This window comes from Protopterus annectens, chromosome 11.part0, assembly GCF_019279795.1.
Source record: "Protopterus annectens isolate FY-2018-M chromosome 11.part0, PAN1.0, whole genome shotgun sequence".
Taxonomy (NCBI): domain Eukaryota; kingdom Metazoa; phylum Chordata; order Ceratodontiformes; family Protopteridae; genus Protopterus; species Protopterus annectens.
Genome location: NC_056745.1, coordinates 378,126,994 through 378,152,100, shown reverse-complemented (window position 1 = coordinate 378,152,100; position 25,107 = coordinate 378,126,994). Strand labels below are relative to the sequence as shown.

The 25,107-nt window shown below is 39.3% G+C and overlaps 1 protein-coding gene across 1 annotated transcript in view; it reads right to left on the bottom strand.

The window, feature by feature from the left end:
- CEP290 (centrosomal protein 290) overlaps window positions 1–25,107 on the bottom strand; it is a 3,346,332-nt gene that overhangs the window by 2,774,454 nt on the left and 546,771 nt on the right. The window contains exon 9 of the mRNA XM_044087863.1: window positions 22,924–23,106. Within this exon, the coding sequence (XP_043943798.1) occupies window positions 22,924–23,106 (183 nt within the window). The remainder of the gene's footprint in view (window positions 1–22,923; window positions 23,107–25,107) is intronic.

The window sequence follows — 25,107 nt, the reverse complement described above, 5'->3', positions numbered from 1 at the left end:
ATTAAGTCCTCTCTCTACGACAGCACCAGGACTGAGTACATTGAACAAAAACATGGAAGCAGGAACCACAGAGCAAGGAGGAGAAGGAGGGCACCCTCACTATTATTTTTCATAGACTTATGGCCTATGCCGTCGGCTGACTCGTCGGCTGAAAAAAATTCACATACTCAACTACAATAGTGGAAAATAAAGAAACAAGCCTGTTTTCAATAAAACAAGCTTGCTTAATTTTCTGCTACAGTGGTCAAATAAGTGTTCTGCAAGCTGGAAGCAATAAATAAATAAAATAAAATAAAAGTGTGCCACTGGTCCTGCCTGAATTTGCATCTTTTTGATTGACTGGTTTGTGCAGCACTGCTACTGTCTGCCAAACAGATATACAGCTTCAATGTGGGCACCACAATTGTTTGCAAAGGAGAAAAAAAACAGAAAAAATGTAATGCAGTTTTGTGCCTCACTCTCTCAAGTTATATCAAAAGGTTTTACACTTCATGGAAAAGGCATATCTTTCAAATTACCCTTATATTACCTCATATTTTTCTCCTTGTATCTCATAAAATGTTTGTGTTTCTGGTACGTCACTCTGAGGATTACAGTCAGTCAGTAATGCCAGTTACTTGAGTCTCATACTTCTTATTGTTCAAAAAATACAAACTGATGCCTCATATTTTTGCCTTATCCCCTCAAAAAATTTACTTAGATTACAGTCAGTCGATAATGTTTTCAAGAGGCATACTCAGTCTATATGTACACTTTTCCCAGAAAAGGGGCACCAGAATTCTGATTTCAGAGTGCTTGCATGTGCGTGTGTGTGTGTGTGTGTGTGTGTGTGTGTGTGTGTGTGTGTGTGTGTGAGAGCGAGTGTGTACGAGTATGCACAAGTGTGGTTGTGTGACTGTTAGCAACTGTGGGTTTGTTTTGGAGAAACCCTCTGCTTATGAAAAATGAAGCAGAGTTGACTCACTGTAAGTGTCTATAACTCAGATAGCCTAGCAGATGTACATACACACCATATATACAAATATTCAAAACAAGCATTCCCATAACAAGTGTCCAAGATGTTCTTAAAAATATATAAACTAGTGTTTGCTTTAATATCATTTGGAAGTCTGCTCTGTGCATCACCTACTGTCTCAGAGAACTAGTTATAACATCTCTTATTCCTATATAGTATCCTAACCAGGTTGTCTGATGATTCTCTACTGGTCTTTGATAACCCCCAACCATTCCAACAGGATGTTGTTTCTAAATATATATACCTGAATAAGGTATCCAATTAAATATCTGTATGAAACACTGTACAAGTTCATATGTTCTAATCTTTCATAATAACTTAAGCTTTCATATCCATGGATGCCTCTACTTCTGCTGTACGCTTTCCATATTTTAGTTTGCGTCTAATGTGACTTGCATTTCTGATTTCCTAGATTTTATGAATCATTTTTTATGCAGCCTACAGTTTTATAACTATCATTACCCAATTAGTGAATATGATCAGAAAAACTCAAAGTTAGCTCTACCCATCTACCAAAGCCCTTAAATAACTGTGTGCGGTATTAAATATACACCCTATATTCTGAATATCCCAAATCTCATATGCTTAGTTTTTGATATATTTATCAGCATATTAGTCTTCTGTAGTGCTGCGGTAGCATTGTCGCCTCACAGTAAGATGTTGTCCTGTTCGATTCTCAGCTAGAGCGTCTTCTGTGTGGAGACATGCGTGAATGGACATACCTTTGTTGAAGGTTGTGCGTCAGAGCTGGCAACTCGGCACATAAAAATCTACTGCCAATCATTAGCGGACTAGAGTTCCGCTGTGATGACCCCTAACTGGGAAAAGCCAAAAGACACAACATTAGTCTTCTGTGCCCACATGGTACATTTTGTCAAGTTCTTTTGCAGGCATACCCTATCTGTAACAGATATAATCAGTTTATCCATTTCATGTCAACTGCATACACTATAGAACACCTTAGATGAAAAAAGTAGAAAGATTTTAGTTAACAGCAGCAACTGGGACCACACGAAAGCAGGTCTTTGCTTGGGGGACACAATTAACAATAAAATGAATGAAAGGGAAATATTTGTGATAGGGATGCAAGTTACAAGTAGTGACTAGGGCAGAAGACACAAAGGAATGGAGTGTGGATTATGTGTGTGTAGTGTGTGCTTTGTCACAAAGTCTGAATGGATGTGAGTCTGTGGACATGAGTGTGCACGAGAATGATCACCTCCATTACACCAAATGGCCATCCCAGCTGTCCTTCCATGCCCATAAATTCATTAGGATGTTCTGCACTACTCAATCTCTGTTGCACATATTTGGTAGTATAGGTGGGAATGTCACGCAACAAACATAACATCTCATCTATGAAGACAAAATGTTAATGTACACATTGTGTAATACACTGTACAGGCCTTGGCATATCTGTGCCTGAGATTATGCTGATTTAGATTTTGAAATGACTGATTACAAAAAACATATCTTTGCTTGGCACCAAGCCTTTTGCTTTTCAACATGGAACAGTATATCAGTTACAAGGGGAGATCAGTTACAAGGTAATGAAACCAAGAAGTTGGACATTACAGGTCTACTTGTTTCAATTTTAATGTACGAGCTCAATCTGTTCATCCATTTTTGCATTTATTTAGGCTTTTCATCCAGCATTTTAGCTTGAAATATAGGGCAGCAACTTCTTAATATTGAGATTTATGAAAACAAGAAATCAGTACTCAGAGACTACATGCACTGTAGTTATCTGTTATATGCTAAATATAGCATTTCCCCCTCTCCATTAGGTACTGTTTGCTTTATTTTCATAACTTCAGCAACAATGTGATATATATATATATATATATATATTACAGGTATTGTCTGATCAGTTGAACTAATAGTATCTCCTAGTAGTCTAACAAGTTGCAAATGGTCTTACTATCACAAAAAAGCCTTTGATTGACTTTTTGTACCATTTGAGACTTACCAGTTAATAAGAACTAAAAACAAGACAAACTAATATATTTTTCTGTAGTGGTTACTACTATTTTTACTACAAAAGCTGTACATATGAAATTATGTTAAATACAAATACCAGTACAATCAAATATATGTATTTACTCATGCATACATTTATTCATTCAGTTGTTCATTCAATGTATTTAATTAGTCATTCACTTCTTAAACAGATAAGAATCACAAAAAAGTAATTTTAGGATTACTTTGGAATTTTAGTCTGCTTAAATGATTTACTTAATCATACAATGTTTAAACAGGGACTTAAGGAATAACATTTAAGTCTGCAGGATGTTTAATAACATTTCACTAGCTATGAGAAGACTTTATAAAATGAATCATAAACACCACTGGTGATATACAAAATTATGACCAACAATAAGGCTATTATGTTCCTCACAAAAAAAAACAAAGACACACTGAACTGAACAATTTTAGTCTTTGGGCAGATTCATGCTCCTAGTGATAACAGTATGTCCAGTAGTATAATTATCATTAAATAAACTAAACATAGATTTACTTCAGAGCTGATGTCTCCTTTTACTTCATAAACCTCATAAGTGAAACAAAAAGTAATTCCATTACACAAAATGGACAATGACAACACAAACTGTGTCTCTGTGGAATGCAACATAGGACACATTCTTAATAAAATACTACTTGCATACTTATGCCAATATACTCTACTACACTGTAAACAATTCCTGGGACCTACAAAGATGTGTCCAGGAGTGGGCATTACCAGCATTAGAACAAAATACTGATCAAAAGTAAAATTCAAGCCAGCTCCACTGACATGGAGGGATAAATCCCTAAGATATGCAGATGACCCAAGATTAATTATCAGTTCAGGTGTCTGACAGAGCTGAAAGGGGACAATGGCTGTGCTAATCCTGGGTGAAGAGACAGGAAAGAGCCAAACACATAGTATTACAAACCCACAGAAGAGAGACAGCAATTAAAATTTGTGGACTGGGGGAGTTAGGCTCACCAAACTACTACCTGATATTAGCTTTCAGTGTGAGTGTACAGAAGTGTAAACTCACACAAGAAAGGCACTGAGGACCTCTGTGGTGATACAGACTGCAGGTCATCCTCATCCCAGTGACAAAGTTACACAATTATAGATGCCGCCACTTCCAGGATTCTGGGATGGATATAAAGCACTCTCATGGCTGCTTGAATGATGACCCTTTAGTGCAACTCTTGGCCTGATCCCAGGTGAAATTCCTGGGTAAGGGAAAATGGGTTGTGTACAGTTGGAATAGGTTTTTCTGGCTGGTAGGCACAAGGCAAACACAATGAAAAAATGAGAAATAACAACACAGCTTCAAATGTCCAGCACAGTATATAATTATCAGACAATAGACATTTCTGAAGCAATAAGAAGTGTCCTTGTGCCCAACAGGAAACTCAAAGAGCAAATAATTAACCACCTTAACTTGCTGTGGATAATGGTCTCAGATAGGATGCCAAAACTCTTCCCTCACTGATGTTATTACTCCCAGTCATAACTAGAAGGAACATAATTTTTTTAGTCATACTAACTAAAAGTGGACCAATTAACATGACATATCCACAAAAAGCTCATTGTGAGTCAAGAACTTGAATTCATGTTTTATTAACAGCATGCAAAACACCTCCATTATGACCTTTTAAAGTGTCCACTCACAGTTTTTCACTTACCTTCTACAACACAACATGCAGTGCCTACAGTGCCATCATGCATCCCTCCTGTCATTAAAAATATAGCTGAACTTCCACTTTCTATAGTTATATCACACAAAACACTATCATTTACCAATGCTGACATCACTAAGATTTTCAATGAATATCTACCCTGCTGACATCAGCATAGCGATAGTGTAGAGAAGCATGCTTACATTTTAACAGATTCACCACAGAGCATGAGCAAGGGGCATATCTATTAGCTTCTATGGATACATTCTCATGCTATTCCTAAAGTGATGTCACTGCTGGATAAAGTAGATTTATGTGGGATTATACTCAATTAAAAGTTTACAAAAATATACTGAAGCAGTCACCATACAATAGGAATGAAAGGTGGGAAACTACAACACAGCACTTAAAACCCCAAATTCTATTATGTATACAGGAACTGTGACTGCACACTTTAAAGAAACACTACTTCACTGAAACAGTGGTATAGTGCATGCTGAAAGAGGGGATCAAGAATGCCTGAAACAGATCCAAGTAAGAGCGGGTAGGTGAAGGGTACCTGTGCTGTCCTTCCAGTCACTGCTGGAGTATTCTTAACACATGGGATATACCCGCAAGGGGACCCGACGTCTGTCCGGTATACCAAAGCCTTTAGGTTGCCGTAGGACATGCTGTACATCCCTAGTTTGCTCCTCACATAGCGTAGGGCATAAAAGGGACATCCAGACATACCCTCCCCAGAACTTCTTTGCCACCAATCTGAACACTATCTTTTGATCTTTGGTCTGATAGCCCAAGTTGTTGTGTTTCTCTGGTGTACCTTGGCTCAGATAAGTGCCTTGTTGGGATGCTTTTCCTTGTTTTTGGTTGCTTTCTCTATATTTGTGGTTAGTGTCATCCAGAAGGGGAAAATGCAATTGTGGGAGACAAGTTCCTCATAAGGATCGTCACAAGCAGTGTTTTGCTTGGGGGCTGCTCACGACCATACATCTTGCAGTATTTGTCAGGCCTTTGTTCCTAAAAATGATCAGAAGTCGCCTTTCCTCCCTCAAAATTTATCTAGAGAATCAGTGTCTTAAACAGTTACCTCAGGGCTGAATGGCAGGTGCTGTGCCTAGACGTGAAGTACGGCCACTGACGAAAAGGAAGGCCAAGACTGTTAGGTTGGATTCTTCAGTTGCGCCTCCCTTATCGGACATCTCTCTGAAGGCTGATGAAGGCCCAAAGTTCGCCCGGTTCCAGAATAAGATTCTTCTGCTGTGTCTGGTTCAAAAACGAGTATGGAGTTGGCTGTTCACACATACTCAGAGGCCTTGCAAGCAACTTTCACAGACGTCCTGGAGGAACCACTGGTTGTGATTACAGAAGGGCCTAGGGTATTCCACAGATCTTAGTGAGTGAGTAAGTGCTGATTACGATTGTGGATTGCAAGCCTATGTCTGGGCCTTCTATTTTTCATAAGGCAGATATCCATTTAAGAAAGAAATAGAAAACAAAGCATTTATCTCCTACTCCCAAAGACCCTCAGAGTGACTAGTACAATTTTACTCAGGGCCTGTTTAAGGTCCTTATGGCTCTGACCTCAGGGGGCCCCTGTTCCAGTTCCTGCTTGTTCGCCTTCCCCTGCCTAAAGGGTTAGAGATCAGGATTCCTCAGATGAAGAGGTAGATTCTGATGAGGACTTCTTGGCCTCCTGCACACAGATTCCTTCTCCTTTAGACTACAACTTTGAGGAGGAGGAATCCACCCATACAGACTCTCCTGCTGAAGATATCTCTTGGGGATACCATTGGAAGGATGAAGTGTTTCCATTGGAAGGATGAAGTGTTTCAAAAGGGACTGCTCTCAGGTGTATGAAGTGCACAGGAGATAACATGAGCTCCTTAAGATGGATTCTCCTATACCATCTGCTGTACCTCCTGCTTCACCTGCCTTTTTGGATGCCTTTTCCTCTTTTTCACAGGCTCCAGGTTCCTAACCCCCTGCCCCTAAGAAAACTGACCATTTCTATAAGGTGCCAGAGGACTGCAAACATTTATACAAGTGCCCTTCTTCTGATCCCTCTGTAGTTTCTGTGGCTTCAGATAAGATTTCCAAACTACCACCTTCCACTAAGCTTCTTCCCTCTGATAAGCACAGTAGGACTATGGAAAGGCTGGGCAAAAAGATATATACTTCTGCCACCCTTGCCTTCAGCACTATTAATTATCAGACTCAGATGACCAAGTATGTCTTGGCCCTGGTTTCTCAGACTTGCCAACGTTTAGCTGACCTTCCTGATTCTGAGGTTAAGACTTCTGCCTTGTCTTTGTTGGGGGCTTCCCCTCATGTAGCTAGGCACTCCATTAAGTGCAGTTATGATGCAGCAGATGCTTCTTTGAGAGCTGCAGCTTCTTGTTCTTTACTGAGGAGATATTCCTGGCTACACCTTCAATCTTTGTTTGATGACATTAAGGCGAAGCTGATGGATGCCCCTCTGGATAACAAGTGTTTGTTTGGTACTGTTGCTGTAGAGTCCATACAGCAAAAAGATAAGGAGCTGCAGTATCTGAAACATATTTTTGTTTCTCCTGTTCCTAAGTTTCAAAGGAATTATCCTTGTAAGTCAGCCTTTGTTCATAGGCAGTCTCGACCACAGCAAAAAAGTAAAACAGGAGGTAAAAGTGTTCTTCCAGGTAAGCTCACTCAGAGTATTCCTATTCAAAAGCAGCCCTTTCCTGACAAAACATGACCTGTCTTGACTACCACTCTCATTCCAGTCACATTCTTCTTTCTTTTCTTCTCTTTCTTTTCCTTTTCCTCTTTGGTCACATATTACCCAAGACTCTTGGATCCTTTCCATCATTCACCTAGGCTATTTCACAGTTTGGAAATCTCTTCCTCCCTTCATGGGCATTCCTCATTCTCCTCAAGATCAGTTACATCTTTTTCCAGAGGTTATGCAGGAACTTCAGCCTCAAGGCACCATTCAGGAAGTCACTGATGCCCAAACAGAGAAGGGATTTTACTCCAAAATGTTTCTGGTTCCAAGAAAAGAAGGCAATTGGAGACCCATTCTGGACTTCTCTCACCTAAGCACCTTACTGAAGGTACCTACTTTTCAAATGCTTTCACTTCAAACCTTGTTTCCTCGCCTTCTACCTCAGGCCTTCCTTCTTTCTCTGGATATCAAGGATGCTTACCTCCACATTCCTATTCATCCTCTTTGCAGGAAGTTTTTACTTTTCTCTGTTGCTTCCTTGCATTTTCAGTTCTCTGCTTTGCCCTTTGGCCTTTCTACTGCCCCAAGGGTATTCACTAAATGCCTGGCACCTGTGATTAATTTTTGCAGACTTCAGGGGATTCAAGTCTTCCTCTCTCTGGATGACCTCCTATTCTAGGCATCCTCACCAGAGGTTTTGTTGCAAAATCTCCACTTTGCCATTTCTCTTTTGCAAGGCCTGGGGTTCACTACAAATTTCAAAAACTCTTTTTTCTGACTCCTTCTCAGGACCATGTGTTCAATGGGTGCAGGATACAGACAGTGCCTATGCTGGAATCCATGTCTCTTCCAAAGGTTCAGACATGCATTTACTTCCAGAAACAACTTCTCCTGCACTCCATTACGGCCAGGAAGCATTTGAGAGTTCTAGGGTTTATGGCATCCACCATTCCCATGTTCTGTCTGGCCAAACTTCACATGAGGAAGCTCCAGTGGTTCGTTTAATAGGTGTAGCAAAACCATACATGCATCTAGATTTTCTAGTTCTTCTACCCTGCCTAAAGAAGGAATTTCAATGATGGATTTAGCAACTTCCCCTATATCCAGGCCTTCCTATTCATCCACCTCTCTCAGTTCAGGAGTTTTTCACAAATGCATCAAATGTGGGATGAGGTGCAGCTCTCAGCTCTCTCAAGGTTCAGGGCATTCGGTCTCCTCTTCAACAGAAAGAGCACATCAACATCAGAGAGATGAGGGCATTGCTGATGGCTCTGCAAATGTTTCATCCTCTACTCTCCCCAGGGCCTCTCAAGGTGTTCACAGACAACACTACAATACTTTGGTATGTGAACAAGCTGGGGGGGGGGGGGTGTGAAGTCCTACATACTTTGCTAGTTGGCACTCCTGGTTTGGGATCTGGCAGTGAAACATCAGCTGACCCTTCATGCAGTGTTTATTCCTTCAGCTCAAAATTCAGTGGCAGACACTCTGAGCAGGTCATTGGCTCAATCCCACGAATGGATGCTTCACAGGGATGTGCTTCTGGACATTGTCCACCAGTGGAGAACTCCTCAAGTAGATCTATTTGCCTCCCCCATAAACAAACAACTTCCACAGTTTTGCTCCAGGGTCCCAAGTCCTCTGGTGTGGAAGGTGGACACACTCTCATTCTCATGGAAGGGGATGTTTCTGTATGCCTTCCCTCCCCTTCCTCTTATTCCAAAAGTCCTGTCGAAGATTCAACAGGATTCTCCAAAAATCTTGCTGTCAACTCCCTTTTGGCCACAGCAGCACTAGTTCCCTCTTCTTCTCCACTTAGCCAAGGGCCATCAACAGAAGTTACCTCACTGGGTGGAACTACTCACTCAAGACAAGGGATCTCACATCCATTCCCACTTGTCTACTCTTTAGCTGACTGTGGGTAATACGATTTTGATTCCACATAGACAACTTTTTTTTTTCTGATGGCATGCTTAATGTCCTGCAGGAGGCCAGGAAGTCCAATACCAAGAAATCTTACTTATCCAAACGGAAGAGGTTTTCTATTTGGTGTTGTCCAAGAAACCTAGATCCAGTTACTGTGGATATTCCTTTGGTTCTGTGTTATTTGTGTGAATTGCTGAATGGTGGTTTGGCTTACTTTTTGGTTAAGGCTCATTTATCAGCTATTTCTGCTGGTTTGCCTTTATCTTTTCCTTTAGCTTCTACATTTTCTTAAAGGTGTCCTTCATATTAGACCTTCCAAGAAGCCTGTTCCATCCTCCCCGGGATCTTAATTTTGTCTTACAGAAATTGACTCAGGCTCCACCTGAGCCTGCTAACTCAGCTTCCTTGCAACATTGGTCCTGTAAGACTGTTCTGTTGGCCTTTACTTCTGCCAAACGAGTGTCTGGGCTTCAGGCTCTTATGGCTTGTCCCCTTTTCTTATTTTTCATAAACACAGTACACAAAGTGCTATAAACAACAAAGAAATAAAGAGACCTCAGTCAGCCAATGACCTCAAACAATTCTCTCTCACTGAAATGCCTGATGGCTTTGGCTAAAACAAGATGTCCCTGAATTATGTGCTCAGACACACAGCCTCAAAAGACAAACCCACCTCCATAGGTATCACAAGGGATAAGAAACTAAGAGTAATGCTACTCAACGCCAGAAGTCTAAACCTCAAGATGCACGCACTCAAAACTCTCCTTAGCATGGAGAACATCGATATCTGTGCAGTAACAGAAACCTGGTTCAAGGCTCCCGACAGCACCCCAGCACTGCCAGGTTATACCTCATACCATGCTTTTCGGCCCCAAAACTTGGACTGAACCACAAAAGGAGGGGGAGTATCAATATTCGTCAAAGATACCCACACCTCCAGGTTGGTGGCACAGCACGAAGCATCAGAGACTATCCATGTGCAACTAACTGTGGGTAAAACTGCCTTCCAGTTTATAGCCTGCTACAGACCACCCTCCCAGACATAGGAACCCCACTTGGCCTTCCTGAGAATACTGGAAAATATGAAGGTCTCTCCAAACACCATTATATTGGGCGACTTCAACTACCCAAACATAGACTGGGAGCATTACTCTAGCTCCAACACCCTAGCCCAAAGGTTCCTAGAATTTATAAACTCAAATGCTATGGAACAACTTGTTACCACTCCCACAAGAGGGGAGAACATACTGGACCTGATCATCACCAACATGGGGACACTATGCTCCAGAAAAGAAGTGTATCCCTCACTGGTAAGATCACACCATAAACTAATCTCACTGGATATTCACATCCCGACCCCACCCCCTGCCCAGAAAACCACAGTGAAAAACTTCTCTAAAGCAAATTTCACACGCCTCAAAACCAAGGCGAAATCCTTCAAAGCCCCTAGGCCTGTGGAAAAAAACGGCCCAGACCGCAGAATCCTTTATAAACAGATTCTATGAACACCTTCAGGAATGCATGGATCATGCAATCCCAAATAAAACCAAGACCCAATCCTCTGGTGGACCCCAGCCATAAACAAACTATACAATAGAAGGAGGAAGCTACTACATGATAGAGCAAAATCCCAAAAAGGGAAGGCATCTCTGATCAGTATTAGCAAAAAACTACGGGCACTCATAAAATCGTCTAAGGCCAGCTTCGAGAGAAAAATTGCACAGGACACTAAGGATAATCACAAGGCTTTCTTTAGTTATGTTAAGAACCTGGGTGGGAATTCCCAGATATGCTCAGAATTAGTCCAAAATGACAAAAAATACACCGAGCCCACAGACATTGCCAACATCCTAGCTGACAGGTTCAGTGCAAACTTCTCCCCCCCTCCCCACCAAAAGGGCAAATATCTATCCCAACAGAGTGCTGCCCCCCTGACATCTCAGATGCTCAGGTAAGAGCCGCCCTCTCCAAAGCAAAAACACAGCATCAATGGGACCAGATGGTGTCCGGGCTGCGTCCTACATGAACTCCAAGAAGAGCTAAACCCAAACATAAAACTACTGTTCAATCTTAGCCTTACTACAGGATATGCACCCAAAGAGTGGCGTACAGCAACAGTGGTCCCTCTCCACAAAGGTGGTGCCTCAACGGATCCTGGAAACTATCGCCCCATAAGCCTGACTAGCTTGGTCTGCAAAGCTATGGAAGGGATCATCATGGACCTCATAAATAGAGATATTGGGGACCTACAGACACTGGATCCTACCCAGTTTGGCTTTGTTAAGGGCAGATCCTGCCTCTTAAACCTGGTTGATTTCTTTGAAACAGTCACCAAGGCCATTGACGAGGGGAAGGTGGTCCACACAGCCTACCTGGACCTCGCAAAAGCCTTCGATACAATACCCCACTCGGGCATTATAGATAAGCTCACCAGCTTAAATATAAACCCCTATGTCACTAGATGGGTTGCAAACTGGCTCAAGGACAGAACCCACATGGTTAGAATTGCTGGACACAAAAAGAATTCCTGCACGTAGAGCAATTGCTCGGTCCCAAATGTAACATGAAGCAAAAGAAAAACAGAACCAGCAAAACGTAGATCCTGAAGGCAACAATTTATTGTGACAAGTTAAAAAACCTACACATGTATAACACTTTTGCAACAGACTGGTTTCGGTAGGATATACACAACCTTCTTCAGTGAAAAAAAAAAAAAACAAAACAAAACTCTGAACTGAAGAAGGTTGTGTATATCCTACCGAAACCGGTCTGTTGCAAAAGTGTTATACATGTGTAGGTTTTTTAACCTGTCACAATAAATTGTTGCCTTCAGGATCTACGTTTTGCTGGTTCTGTTTTTCTTTAGAATTGCTGGAGCCATGTCAGACTCCAAACCAGTTACAAGTGGCATCCCACAAGGCTCAGTCCTGTGACCTCTCTTGTTCGGTATATATTTCTCGGCGGTACAGGCCAACACGGAAGGACTGTGGATGACCAAGTTCGCAGATGACTGTAAACTGGGCGCCATAATCAACTCTCCAGCCGACACAAGCATCCTCCAAAAGGGCCTCATAGAAACAGACAACTGGTGCCAGAGCCATGGCCTCAAGCTAAACGCCAAAAAGTGTATAGTCATCCCCTTTGGCAAAAACAAAGTGCCCACAAATTACCAAATAGGTGGTAATCCATTAAGTACAGAAGAAGTCATTAGGGACCTGGGGACCCAAGTTGATAGCAATCTCTCATTTAACAACCACGTGGCCAAAGTGGTTAGAAAAACATTTTATATAGCCCACCTAATCATGAAGGGATTCACATCTAGATCAGAGGAGGTCATCGTACCTCTTTACTCATCCCTCATCAGGCCCATAATTGAGTACAATGCCCCTTTTGGGATGTACCTTACCAGACACCTGCAGCAACTGGAAAGACCCCAAAAGTACCTCACCAAGAGGATCAAAGATCTCAAACAGATGCCATATGCTGCCCGGTTAAAGAAACTCCAGCTCTACTCAGTGGCATACCGCCTGCTCAGAGGCGATCTGTGCCTGACGTATAAAGCCATGTCCAACCTGGAATTAATGGACATGTTGCACATCAGAAAATCCAAATCCCATCGAGCTACGCGCTCGAGAGACTTGAACCTCAGCACTGAAATAAATAGGACATGCTGGAGGGACAGATTCATAACCCAGAGGCTCTCTTCACTCTGGAATAAAATCCCAGTCCAGGTTAGGCAGAGTCCCACATTGACTCTCTTCAAGAGGAATCTTGATGAGTGGATGGGAGATCGTAGGTTTACCCCGGCTATCACTTCTGTGTCACTGTTAGACAGAGGCACAGTATACTAACCTCAAAAAAAGGCATAACAAAATTAATTTAAAATGGGTGGCGAAAGCCAAACACACTCTGGCTAGGCTTATAAATGTCCTAGGGCAGATAGCCTAGTATGAACCTATGACAGAGTATCTCTGCATATTAATCCTTCCTTTATGCCTAAGGTGGTGAATGAGTTGTTCTTGATCAGTCTGTTCAACTGCCTACCATTCTCCTTCCCCACTGTCTTCTAGTGAGAGGGTTCTTCACACTTTAGATGTGCATAGACAACTCAGATTTTACTTGGGTAAGACTAAGATTATTAGAATAAAGTCTGATCAGCTTTTTGTTTCTTTTCACCCCAGGTCTTTAGGGGTGGCTGTTTCCAACCAGATGATTTCTTCTTGGATTTCTAAAGCTATTTCTTTTTGTTATGTTCATCATGGTAAAAGCTTTCCTCATTCTGTTAATGCTCATTCCACCAGAGTTGTTGCTTCCGCTTGTGATTTTTTTCAAGGGGTTAGAGACTAATGCTATCCTTGAAGCAGCTTTCACCAAACATTACAAAGCTGGATGCAATATGTAGAAGCTAGGGCTAGTTTTGCAATGGCAATTTTGCATAGTTTCATTGAGAGCTTTGCTGGTCCTTCCTCCTCCCTTGGTTCTTCCTAAGCTTGTCACTCTCCTATGTGTTAAGAATACTGCAGCAGTGAATTGAAGGGCAAAGCGCAGTTGTGTAAAATCTTACCATAATGGTAGATTCCCTTCTCTTCACTACTGCAGTATTCACTCCTACCCTCCATCCCCCTGGTACTTTTCTTTCTTCCTGGTGTACTGCTCATATCTTCCTTCCTTGCACTGGCATTCTTGCTGGGGCTCTCAGTTCTGGGGAAGATGCATCCAGACATCCCATTTATGCCCTACATCATGCAAGGAGCATACTACTGACATACAGTGCACCCTACGGCAACCTAAAGGCTTTGGCATACTAGTTGCATATCGGGTTGCCTTGCGGGCTATATCCCATGTGTTAAGAATACTGCAGCAGTGAAGAGAAGGACATCTACCATTATGGCAAGATTTTTCACAACTGTACTTTACAAACAGAAATCTCAAACGACAGGCCTTCACACATTTAGCAATATCAAATGATCCGATGTCCATACAGGAAACATTAAAAGTACCTTATTAGCTGAGCAATGGTTTTAGTTTTCAATTTAGAAATGTATAATAAGTCAACTCTTTATTTACAAGGAAAATTTAGAGCATAATTGCACCTAACAAATCCAAAAGAAATAAACAAAATCATGTAGTATAACAAACAAAACTTTAATCTCAGCCTTATTTACACTGACAATTACATTTAACAGCAGTTTAATGATTTTTTTCCATAATACTTTCACTGGACACAGTCAGTCTATCAATGTAACAATATGGTTGCTCTGTTTTCATGCTTAGAATCTGTTGGGATATGCTTAAGTGCTGTTGCAGTTTTATTTCACTCTTTTACAGATCAGACCTTCATATTAGACCTTCCAAGAAGCCTGTTCCATTTACAGAACACAGTTTGATAGGTAGGGATTAAGATGGAGTATCAGTGTAGATGGTCTTTGCCCTTTCTGTGCAGCTGTGTGGCTAATGGCTTAGTGTATTTAAGTACACAGGTGTGGATATGCAGGCATTCATCCAAGCAAAAAGCATTTTTTGTAGTTGTTTTTAATGAAACTGCAAGAATTCGCTTTTGACATGCAGTTCTGATCATGTTGTTTCATTAGTAAGGGATTTGTTTTTGTGGGTTTCAGTGCTGTGATGCTGTGAAATGAATCCTAAATAAATTACCAAGAAAATATATACACACATATAAGTGTGTGAGTGTGCACACATGTGCACACATACGTGTACAAACATATATATCATACATATAGAAATGAGTATATGTGTATGTACATACATACAATATATATATATATATATATATATATATATATATATATATATATATATATATATATTTATATATATTTATATATATATATATATATATATATATATAGATATATATATATATGTGTGTGTGTGTGTGTGGGGTCTATATTAGAAGCACGAAGGTGTACTTACCCGAATACGTAAATGCCGATACGTTTTCATCGAACCGCGAAAACATCAACCATCCTGAAGCGCGAAATCTGAAACGTCGAATCGTCATGGTTGGCCCTTCTGCGGTATAGCTCCATAAGGTATGTGTGCAATAGTTACGGACATTAGGGTTAGGGTGCGGGTTAAGTGCATACATGGTGGTATATACAAAATTTAGTGTAGGGTTAGAAGTAGGGTTTTGGTTAGTGTATGTATGTATGTGGTTTATTTAGTTTGTTTGGGTAGGTAGTATGTAGCGGGTGGTGGGGTGGGACAACTATGACGGTTCGAGTTTTTGAATTTCACGGTTTAGGGCATGCAGTGTATTCGCGGTTCGCGGAATATGTGTTGGTGTTTATGTACTCGGTGAGTAGGGCTTTCATGCTTTTAATATAGACCTATATGTGTGTGTGTGTGTGTGTGTGTGTGTGTGTGTGTGTGTGTGCGCTACATGCATGTTTATATGTACATGAGCCTATTACTTTTTATTTAAGATACTTTTCATCTAATCACAAAATATGTAAAAAAAAAATTCACCTAATAGACATTTAATCTATAACACACTTGCTTGAATCACATTATATCCAAAACTTCAAGTACAGTAAATACTTCTCCAAAACATTTTGTAGGGAGGCAAGCCTCCCCTCCCCTGTATCCTCCTCCTGCTTCCTTAAATATACAAACTAGACATTTGCACCACCAAGGAGAAGAAAAGAAATATCTTCACACAGTGAATCACTGCTGACACACAAAGAGAAACTTCTAGGGATAGAGATACAAGATAACAGTAGGCATTACCAAAGTACAGATACTGATCGACACTATGATCCAAAACCACTCCATCAGTGATTTTCTACAGCCCTATATAATTTTCTATCAAATGTGATTCATCCGTTGTGCTTTCAATAAAATGCGTTCCAGATTAATTGTGTCACTTGTGTTTTTGGCAGATGAAATATGTCATAGATTAAATGTCATGTACCCATATAGGGGAACCGGAGACATCATACCCCTCATAATCTCTCCAGTCCCAGAATTCTGTGGCACATGCACCTTCTTTACCTTTGAGGGGACTAGGTAGCCATTACCTACATGTTTAAAAGTAAATGACATGGGAACAGCTAGTTCAGTCGTTTACTACATCAGGCCATGTTATATAACAGGGAGAGGAATGTTTGCCCCTGGTGTTATTACAGAAATGTTTAAGGCAAGAGCAAGGGGAAAAACACACGCTCAAGCTATGACTGTTTTTTTTTCATCGTAACCTCAAAATTTGTTGCCTTTTACTCATTAACCTATTAATAAGCCAATGAAAAGAATAACAGTCTGACAGGAACGGAATGGTTTATCCAGAGATTACTTTGGTTTAGAGCTACAGCAGTGTAGAATGAAAGGGAAAAGGATGCAGGCTCACAGAAATTACTGACAAAGAAAAACAATATGAATAAAAAAATAAAAACAACCATTAAAATACACTGAAATAATAGTTCTAGTCAAAATCATACAATCAACAATATTAAATGAGGGTTACTGGAGAAAATTAATAAAGGCACCAAGTTAGCGGGTAAATAACTACGAAAGGAAAGTTAATTGAGTGGTGTGAAGCCAAGTAAAACAAAAATATCAGTCCAGGAATACCTCAACCACTAGATATAATCCACTCAGTAGTGTATTCGAAATGTACCACTCAGTTTATTAACGCCAGTAAGTACAATTGCAACGTTTTCGTCAGAAACACCTCGACTTCCTCAGATACTCACAGATAAAATCAAAAGCATCTTTAAATACTATCATTCAATGTAATTAAACAATTAAGTTGTTAAGAATTTAAAAACATATCAACACTAAAATACATGTATATATAAACTTTGAGAATAAAAACAGAAAACTCATACTGAAAAAGTATATAATAATACGTAAAAATAAAAAATATTGTTTTTTAACTTGTTAGATAATACAATAAACCAATATGAATTATTGGATATTAGTTACAAATTACTAAAAAAGGGGAAATATATATAATAAATATTTATAATTTCCCTGCCTTTAATTTAAGATATGGTGCTATAGAAATAGCATCATTCATACCAGGACTCTTATTGGCTTCAAGAAGGATTTGCCAAAACGTTTCCCTGTGTGCTAACTGTATCTCCCAGGGGCCACCCCTGTTATCACGGATCAAAGATTCAATGACAAAAAACACAAAAGTTGCCCCACTACAAACCAAAGAATGTCTGTAAAGTGCATTGTTATTGTTTTGTTTTTCTATTTCATAATGATGTTCGTATATTCTTTTTTTAAGGGGTCTTTCAGTTTTGCCAACATAAAATGCTTGACAAAATTGACAGACAACCAAATAAACAACCCCTGAAGTGTTGCAATTAGAAAATGTAGTGGCCTTAATCCATCTATTTCTGGAGGGAAGGAACATTGTGTCAATATGGGAAATATGTTTACACTGAGAACAGGAGCCACATCTGTATGTACCCTTACGATGGGTAAAATACATGTTGGTCCTAGGCTCATGTTCAAGAATATTCTTGATATTATTGCCCTTTCTGTACACTGTCTTGATGGTTTTCCCTTTTAAATCATACAAATCAGTGATGTCCTGGAAAGATTCCCATTCGCGTTCAACAATATTCCTAATGAGGCCAGCATTTGCACTGTATTCCATTATAAAGGCTTTATTGAACCATCCGTTGTGCTTTCAATAAAATGCGTTCCAGATTAATTGTGTCACTTGTGTTTTTGGCAGATGAAATATGTCATAGATTAAATGTCATGTACCCATATAGGGGATCCAGAGACATCATACCCCTCATAATCTCTCCAGTCCCAGGATTCTGTGGCACATGCACCTTCTTTACCTTTGAGGGGACTAGGTAGCCATTACCTACATGTTTAAAAGTAAATGACATGGGAACAGCTAGTTCAGTCCTTTACTACATCAGGCCATGTTATATAACAGGGAGAGGAGTGTTTTCCCCTGGTGTTATTACAGAAATGTTTAAGGCAAGAGCAAGGGAAAAACACACGCTCAAGCTATGACTGTTTTTTTTTCATCGTAACCTCAAAATTTGTTGCCTTTTACTCATTAACCTATTAATAAGCCAACGAAAAGAATAACAGTCTGACAGGAACGGAATGGTTTATCCAGAGACTACTTTGGTTTAGAGCTACAGCAGTGTAGAATGAAAGGGAAAAGGATGCAGGCTCACAGAAATTACTGACAAAGAAAAACAATATGAATAAAAAAATAAAAACAACCATTAAAATACACTGAAATAATAGTTCTAGTCAAAATCATATAATCAACAATATTAAATCAGGGTTACTGGAGAAAATTAATAAAGGCACCAAGTTAGTGGGTAAATAACTACAAAAGGAAAGTAAATTGAGTGGTGTGAAGCCAAGCAAAAGTTTGAACTGCTGGTTAGAGACTGCCTTCCACATCAGTGAATGACAATAGACTAAGGAACTGCAAAGTGTAAGACCAGCTTTTTCCTTAGTATCTAGTTAAGTCTAGAACAAAAGCAGTTGTTAAAAAGCGTAAGTAGCAAGGCATATAAAATATTACATGTTAACTATAAGAATTAATCACAGGAGGTTAGAAACGATTGGGAAGAGAGACTGGAGACATTTGTATGGCTCCCAAGTATGCAACAAAATCCAGAATGTTTAGGATTTTGGCATGGAATTGTTTGCACAGCATTTTTATATCCCAAGCAGACTTCAGAGAATTTTTCCTCATGTGAATAGTAAATGATGGAGATGTGATGGGAAAAGGAGCTCTCCTGTTTCACATCTACTTTTCTGAAGTAAAAGCCAATACCAAAGGGCTCTGGCTGACCAAGTTTATAGATGATTATAAGCTAGGAGCAGTCACTGAATCCCCAAATGACTTAGCTGTCCTGCAGGAAGATTTGTCTCAAATAAATAACTAGTGTCAAAATCATGGTTTGAAACTAAATGCCAAAAACACATTACTGTATTCTTTGAGAAGTTACTTACCAAAGGGAACTACTACATTGACAGTTCTTCCCCTATGAGTTGAACAAGTTGTTCAGGATTTGGGAACTTATGGGGTCAGTGATCTAACATTTGACCGACACGTGTCTGCTTTAAGAAAGCCCTTCTATACTGCACAGCTTATAAATAAAGGGATTGTGTCTAGATCTAGGTATTTCATTGTCTCCCTTTACTCAGCCCTCATTAGGCCAATCATTGAATATAATCCTCCTTTGGCATTATCTGTCCAGATACATGCAACAACTGGAACATCCACAGAGATAACTTAATAAAAGGATACAAGGCCTAAATGACATGCCCTACATGGACCAACAGAAAACCCTGTCACTATACTCTGTATCCTACAGACTGCTAAGAGGTGACCCGTATCTGGCATACAGGGCATCCTCCGATCTATTACTGATTAATTTACTACACATCAGCAAGTCAAATGGCTTCAGAAATACTCTAGGGATCTAAACCTCTTTTGCAATATCAACAGAATGGTTTGAAGGGACAGGTATATCTTGTGGAGGATACCACTGCTCTGAACAGACTCCCATTCACATAAAACAAAGTTCATCCCTGTCTATTTTCGAGCACAACTTAGATCTATGGATGGGAAACAGAAAATTTACCCCAGGACTTCCCCCTGTACTACTAATGGACAGAGGTAGCATCTAAATGCTTTATTCCATGCATGGGTCCTCTCATATTATCAATGGCATGATCCCAGTTATTCTTATTAGGGGTAATATATAATTCTCAACCATGGGATGGGTAAAGCCAATTTATAAACAAGTGGGATAGGTTATTTTGAATACAAAAAAGGAAACTTGTAGACTTATAACTGCCCCCAACTGTCCCTAGCCAACTACTTACCTATGAGAGACAAGACACTGGGAATGGGTTCTGTGAATCTAATGAGCTGGCATATTTTAAAATTGTCCTACAGAGTATTTTTGTCAGACATGTTATGGAATCAAATCATCGTAACTAAGAAAATGACTTTTTGATCTGGGACATAGGATCTGAATTGCCTAGACACGGTAAGGCCTTACTAAGTTTAACGCTACTGGCTGCCAAAAAGTAATTTCTTGAAAATGGAAATCAAAATCTAAACTAACTGCTACTGGAGTAATGAATATTATAAAGTTTATAAAAGAACTAGATTAGAAATCCCCAGAAAAAGGAAACAACAAATTAAATTTGAGTAAATAGAATCTGGAGGAACAATATATTCAGAATAATGCCCAGGAGTATGAATGAGGATAAAAGGAAAGAAAGAAGTGAAACTTTATGTACAGTCAGAATGAATTAATGTCAAAAAGTTAACATAAAATGTGCATAAAAATGTTACTATAGTTTGTTTTCTTTTATATTAGTACCTGTGTCACTACTTTAGTTGTAATTTAATACAGATATGTTATATTTAAAAAAATCAGTATTTTGATGATGTAAAGACTTTTGTATGCAACTCTAAATTTTGCTAATTGTTTTTAATACTGCACAAGTCTATAATTGTTCCTGTGCATCTGGACCATGGCTGAAAAATTAATATATGATGAAATTGGTACACCTCATGCCATCCCTTGTGCCATATCAAGAAATATGATGGTTCCTTGATATCATGTCATGATATGACAGTGAAGTATGGCATCATTCTAGTGGCATGGCATGACATATGATGGTACCCTGGTATTATAACACGACATAAAATAACACTATGGTACCACATTATGATGTGCACTGATATCCTGGTATAATGTCATAACATACAAAGGCAACCTGGTACAAAGTCATGAAGTATGGAAATACCCTGGCACAAAATAAAGACTTAAAGAGGACACCTTATTACTCTGTCAAAAAGTATGACAACAAAAATGTTAATGTTATCTCAGTACCTCAGAGGACAGAGAAAATGGAACAGAATGGATTCATTAAGAAAAAAATCTTTTTAGAATTAATTTCACAAAGAGGTTTAAATTTCTTTTTATGCAAACACAGCCCTATTACAGTCTATGAAGCTCAATAATACAATGTCCCATTTCATTCTAAATTTTACAGAAGCATCCTGTAAGATTTGTCAGGATCAGAAGCATATTTTAAATTCAGGATGTGTCTATGCTATTGGTATCTCTGCACTAAACTGACTTATTTGGCAAGAAGAAAGTAAATCTGTGGTTATAAGGTGAGTTAGCCATTTTGGAATTTTCCATTCAGCTTAATAATGAATAACACCATGGTAATTAAAACTCTGAATTTACAGTCATCAAAAACATTTGGACTAAGTAACTTAAAGTACATCTACAAACTTCAGACATTTTGCAACTGAGGATTTTAAAAATCAGTCAAACGTTAACACAATTTGCTACCTCCTGGCAAGCATTCTACAATGAAATTAGACTACATTTCTCAGACACACACTGAATAGCCAAATGACTGACTTTTTACCTACTTCAAAATATAGTTTGCGTCACTTTAATCTTATGAGAGTTTCAACACTTTTATTGAAGCTGTAGCCCTGTGCATATTGGGATAATGTCCTGACTATGACCCAGATAAGCTAGGTTCAGTTAGTAGCCTCAGTGGTAAAAGGACCGTGAAAGGTGTGGTGGGAGAGAGTGGCTGTCACTGGCTTGCCAATCTTGGAAGGCAAGAGACAGTTTGACTTGCAGCAATGACCAGAACAAAATTGCTAGGGTACTGCAGGTAGTACCCATTAAATTAGGAAGCATGCATCACAAAGTACATCAGAAGATCCTCCTGGATGTGTGCTGAGGCATGAAAAAGAAGACACTATTCTCGATACAACAGTGAGATTAAGATCTGTTGTAGTCTGGTCCACAGACTGCCCCACTGTGTGACACCTGACTCTCACCTCTGACAGGAGTAACAGGACTGATTAGGCTTCTGCCCTAGAGAGAGAACAATCTCAGTAAAGGGCTCTTGTCTTTCTCGGGAAAATAATAAACCTGGCACTAGACTAGTAGAACAAACAAATGGGCGACTGGGTGTATGGCTGATTAAAGGTGTATGGGAGAAATTTAAAAAAAAAACAGTATTAAAGAGATTGGCCTCTTCTTTCTTTTATGGGACCTTCCAGTAACAAACCAGTTCATATACTTCTGCAGGTACTAGTTGCCAGCATTAGAACTTATTTAGCTGTTACAAGTTTTAAGACTACCATACTTTAATCACCACATTACACACAGGCAATGTAGTCTTATAATAAGTTTGCAAGTGATGTAAAATCTGCAATCCATTAGTGCAACTGATTTAACACAAGTAGGATAGTAAAATGCCCTACTCTGATTCTCCTTTGCAAAGGTAGCATAATCTCTTTCATAAACCTCCACAGAATGAATTTCTAAGATCATCAGCTGAATGTGAATTACTACAGACATTCATGGCAATAAATTACAATAATATAAAATTCATTCTCAGTTCTGTATAACTGCAATTTACTAGTATGAAGATGAATGGCATGATACAATAATAAAAATGCCCTTATGGAGAATTATAAAAATAATTTCATGAAAAATTCAGGCTATATCAGGGTTCTGAAGGTAGGGGCCCAGGGAAAAAATAAAGGAAAGACACTTGTATATAAATGCGTGTATGTTTTATTTTAACTTACTTGTAGCATGAGATGATCTTTTTCCTTTCTTGATTGATCCATGATTAGGTCAGTCTGTTGAACAACCAATTTCATTTTGTTATACTCATCTGTCATTTTCTCCATCTCAAGAACCGACTCCTCCAAGTTCTTTCTCATTTCAGCATTTTCCACCTCCAGTTTTTCATTTGCTTCTGTCAATACCTATGATACATAACAAAGAAAAATATTGCAGAAATATTTTGGGCTAGTACAAGAAGAACATTTTCCACACTTAAAACAGCCTACTAGAAATAAAATTATCTGCCTGCTAGAAATAAAATGATCTGCATTTTTAACAGCTTACAAATAGTAACAATTAATGCTGAAACAGAATAATTTAAAGCGACCAAAACTAGCACTTAAATGATTTCCCGCTGTGGCGACCCCTAACCTGGAAAAGCCGAAAGACACAATTTCATGATCAAGGACTATGCATGATACATGCTACTATGTGTTTCCTGTCTTCATTAACAGGATATCTAACCCGATGGGAAACCACTTAGCAATGACCCAGGCAAAACCAAAAAATAAATAACTATGACATGATAGAAAGAGGTACATACTTGATTGCAACATATATACAAATCAGTGTCTATATATTGATTATGAAGGAATCCCAAATTAACCAAGACAGTAGAAAATTACAGAATCTAAGCAGAAGTGTCAAACAGCATATCCAGCCAAATAAAAAGAAATATAAAGTGCAGCTGAGGGTAAGCATACTTACCCTAAAACATCACTGACGACAGATCACTGTAACAGTAAATTAAACTGTCCAGGTGATCTTTCACCTTCCCTGCTTAATCCTGGCCAGAAATTTCAATAGCAAATCCTCTTTTCCTATAACAGACTCATAACATTGTACAAAACACACATACAGACAATAAATACTGAGCCTTGGTACTTCTGTGAGACCATAATGGCCTTCATAGGGACTTAGTAATATACAAATCTCTTTCTCTTAAAAAAAAATACTCACTCATTCATTCTACTGATTAACATTTGAATCCACTGCAATGTAGGGTTTATGAGTAAGATGAAGCCTATCCTGGAATTCATGGGGCAAGAGGCATAGAAGCTCATCCCTTAAGGTGTGTCAAGCCATGCAGGACTTGTACAAACTGACTCTCATACTGCATGCATATCAACAGACAAAGTACAGTTGTGTCCGTAAACTTACCGTAACAGTAGATGTTCAAAAGATCCCTGCTGTGGTAGCCTTAGCTATATGGATTATATCCTGCCAAGTATATAAGAGATGGCCAGCTTCCAAAGCTTCAAGGTACCTTACACACACACACACACACACACACACACACACACACACACACACACACACACACACACACACACACACACACACACAAACCATTAGTCAGACTGAGCTGAGATGCTCACAGACGGAGGAGGCTGAGCCCAGAATGGACATTGCTAGGAACAACAAAAATAAATGTCACCCCCTGGCATAAAAAATACAACAAAAAACAAGGGGGAATGGAGGGAGGTAGCAGCAACTGCAGCAGTGACCATTCAAACATCTACTGTTCTGGTAAGTTTACTTAACAATTGTATTATTTTCAGCATTTTGATCACTGCTACAGTAGCCTAGTTTAGTACATTTGGGATGTGGAAGGAGAAGGGTCCAAAAGCCTCTGAAGAATAGTTCTAGCAAAGCTTGTCCTTGACCTAGAAAAGGAATCAAGCCTGCAGTGCTTTGTTAAAGAATGTACAAAGGACCAAGTTGCTGCTTCTAGAATAATTCTAGAATCCAGCCCTTTCCAAAAATCCATGGATGAAGCCAAGGGCCTGGAATAGTTTTGATGTAGTAAGAGTAAATTAGAGTTGTATACACTTACCATAAATGTAGATGTTCGAGTGTATTCACTGTTGCAGTCATTACATTTGGGTAATCCTGCTGGCAGGTTGCCCTCAGTCGGCCTGAATTCCAAAGTCTTGAGTCCTGCATCGGGTGCTGTCACCTCTTCCCTGACATCAGGTTGTCAGGGGTATAAAACATGCAGCCGACGCCATTTTCTTTAGTTTTTCTTGCCCCAGATGGCATATATATATATATATATATATATATATATATATATATATATATGTATATAAAAGTACATGCACCAGTATAAACTCTACCTTCATCTACAAGCAAATACACCA